At 43.2% G+C, this 2,051-nt stretch overlaps 1 protein-coding gene across 1 annotated transcript in view; it reads right to left on the reverse strand.

Moving 5' to 3' along the window:
• The window catches only part of LOC101991022 (cap-specific mRNA (nucleoside-2'-O-)-methyltransferase 1), an 89,819-nt gene that overhangs the window by 13,790 nt on the left and 73,978 nt on the right, over window positions 1-2,051 (reverse strand). The window contains 1 exon segment of the mRNA XM_013351184.2: window positions 1,330-1,550. Coding sequence (XP_013206638.1) covers window positions 1,330-1,550 — 221 coding nt within the window.

Consider the following 2,051-nt stretch of genomic DNA (forward strand, 5'->3'; position numbering starts at 1 on the left):
AGTTACATAGTGAGATCCTGTTTCAAAAATAAATAAATAATTAAATAAATAAGTGTGTGTGTGGAGGGGGATTTCAGTCACTGGAATGCCCTCCCAGCACTTTCTGTGGTTTATGTTATCCTTTTATTTTTTATGTGTCTTCATATTCTTTACTTATATTTCTAAAATTTCCATGCCCCTACCCTGGTAAGAAGTATTTTTGCTGCGGCCAGTCTTCAACAACCAGGTCATACTAATGTTAAAAACTTTTGTGCAAAGGACATAATACAGTGAAAAAAAAAAAACACAGGGCAGGAGACAGTATTTCATATCCAAGCCTAGTAAGGGATTTATGTCCAAAATACACAGATAGCTCTTTAATTCAATATTAAACTGTTTAAAAATGTCTGAACACAGACAATTTATCACATGTACTCACTCATAGGTGGTTTTTAAACATAAAGCAAAGAAAACCAGCCTACAAATCACAATCCCAGAGAATTTAGACAACAATGAGTTTACTAAGAGACTTACATAGATCTAATCCACATGGGAAGTAGAAAAAGACAAGATCTCTTGAGTAAATTGGGAGCATGGGGACCTCGGGGGAGGGTTGAAGGGGGAGGGGAGAGGCAGGGGAGAGCAGAGAAAAAATTTAGAGCTCAATTTAAAAAAAAAAATCTGAAAAGGGGAGATAAGCAGAGCTCTAAGATGGCTCAGCAATCAAGAATGTGCAGTGCAGTGGCTGGGTGTAGTGGAGCACATCATAGTACTGGGGAGGCCAGCCTGGTCTACAGAGTAAATTCTAGGACAGACAGGCCAGGGCTACACAGAGGAACCCTGTCTTTGGTGTGTGTGTGGGGGAGTGGGGTTGGGGAGAGAAGCAAAGTGCTCTTACAGAGGACTGAGGTTCAATTCCCAGTACACATGTGGAGTAGCTAACAACTGCTTCTAACTCCAGCTTGAGGGGAGGCAATTAAAAAGGGGGAAATAGCTTTCTGTCTCCCACCTAAAGAACCCTGAACTGACAAAGTTTGGGCTCTTACCAGACATGCTCTTCACTTGTGTCCCATTCATCTCTGCCTCCACAAGACAGCAAGCACAAACTTTTCCAGACTATAGTGACTGAGACTATAGTGACCTGTCTACAGACCATAGGCTTTCTTCTCACCATCAGAGCCAGGGACTCACCTGCCAGCCTTGGGGCTGCACATGCTAATGTCCTGAGTAACAGTAACCAAAAAGTAGCCCAAAGTCTTAGAATGTCCTAGAATCAGCAGAGCAAACAAACATGACTCTAGGCTTCCTTACTGTCCCAACAGTTCCAGCAGACACGGCCAGCAGGCTTACCTCTCATTAGACCGTATCATGTAGTCATTGAATTCATGGTCTCCTTTGATCACCATCAAGGGAACTACCAGGTTGACATCAGACTCAGTGTTTCGCAGCTGGTTGAGTTTAATATTCACAGAGAAGAGGTACTCCCGCACATCGTCTATGCCCACCTTCAGACCTTTGCACACCACGTACCTGTAGGAGACATCCTGTCACTCCAGGGAGCTCAGAGCCTTCTCCCGCACATTCCTCCACGCCAACCCAATAGAGTCACAAAGCTAAACAGCTTTTGTTCAGCCTTAAGCCTGAGCTCAACGGACAACACATACCATGCTTTTAAAAATGCACCTCAAGTCCTTCTCTTTGATAGAAATTGGTGACATTCACCTTTAGTCCTACTTGGGAGGCATAGGCAGTCAGATCTTGAGTTCAAGGCCAGCCTGGTCTAAGTAGTAATTTCTGGGCTAGCCAGTGCTATACTATAAAACTGTGTGTTGAAATAAAATATATAAAATACTTCTCTTAAACATGAGACTGTTTCTGTCTCTATGGGGGTGTTCCCAACTGCCCTGCACCAAAAGATAAAACTTGGGAAGGCTTTTAATTACAGATGTAAGGAATCAAACTCTCCACAGAAATCTGTACTGTTGGCCTTTAATCCCAGCACTCAGAAGACAGAGTTTGAGGTCAGCCTGGTCTATAAGAGCTAGTTCTAGGACAGGCTCCAAAGCCACAGA

This window comes from Microtus ochrogaster, linkage group LG2 (assembly GCF_000317375.1).
Source record: "Microtus ochrogaster isolate Prairie Vole_2 linkage group LG2, MicOch1.0, whole genome shotgun sequence".
In the NCBI taxonomy this organism is placed as follows: domain Eukaryota; kingdom Metazoa; phylum Chordata; class Mammalia; order Rodentia; family Cricetidae; genus Microtus; species Microtus ochrogaster.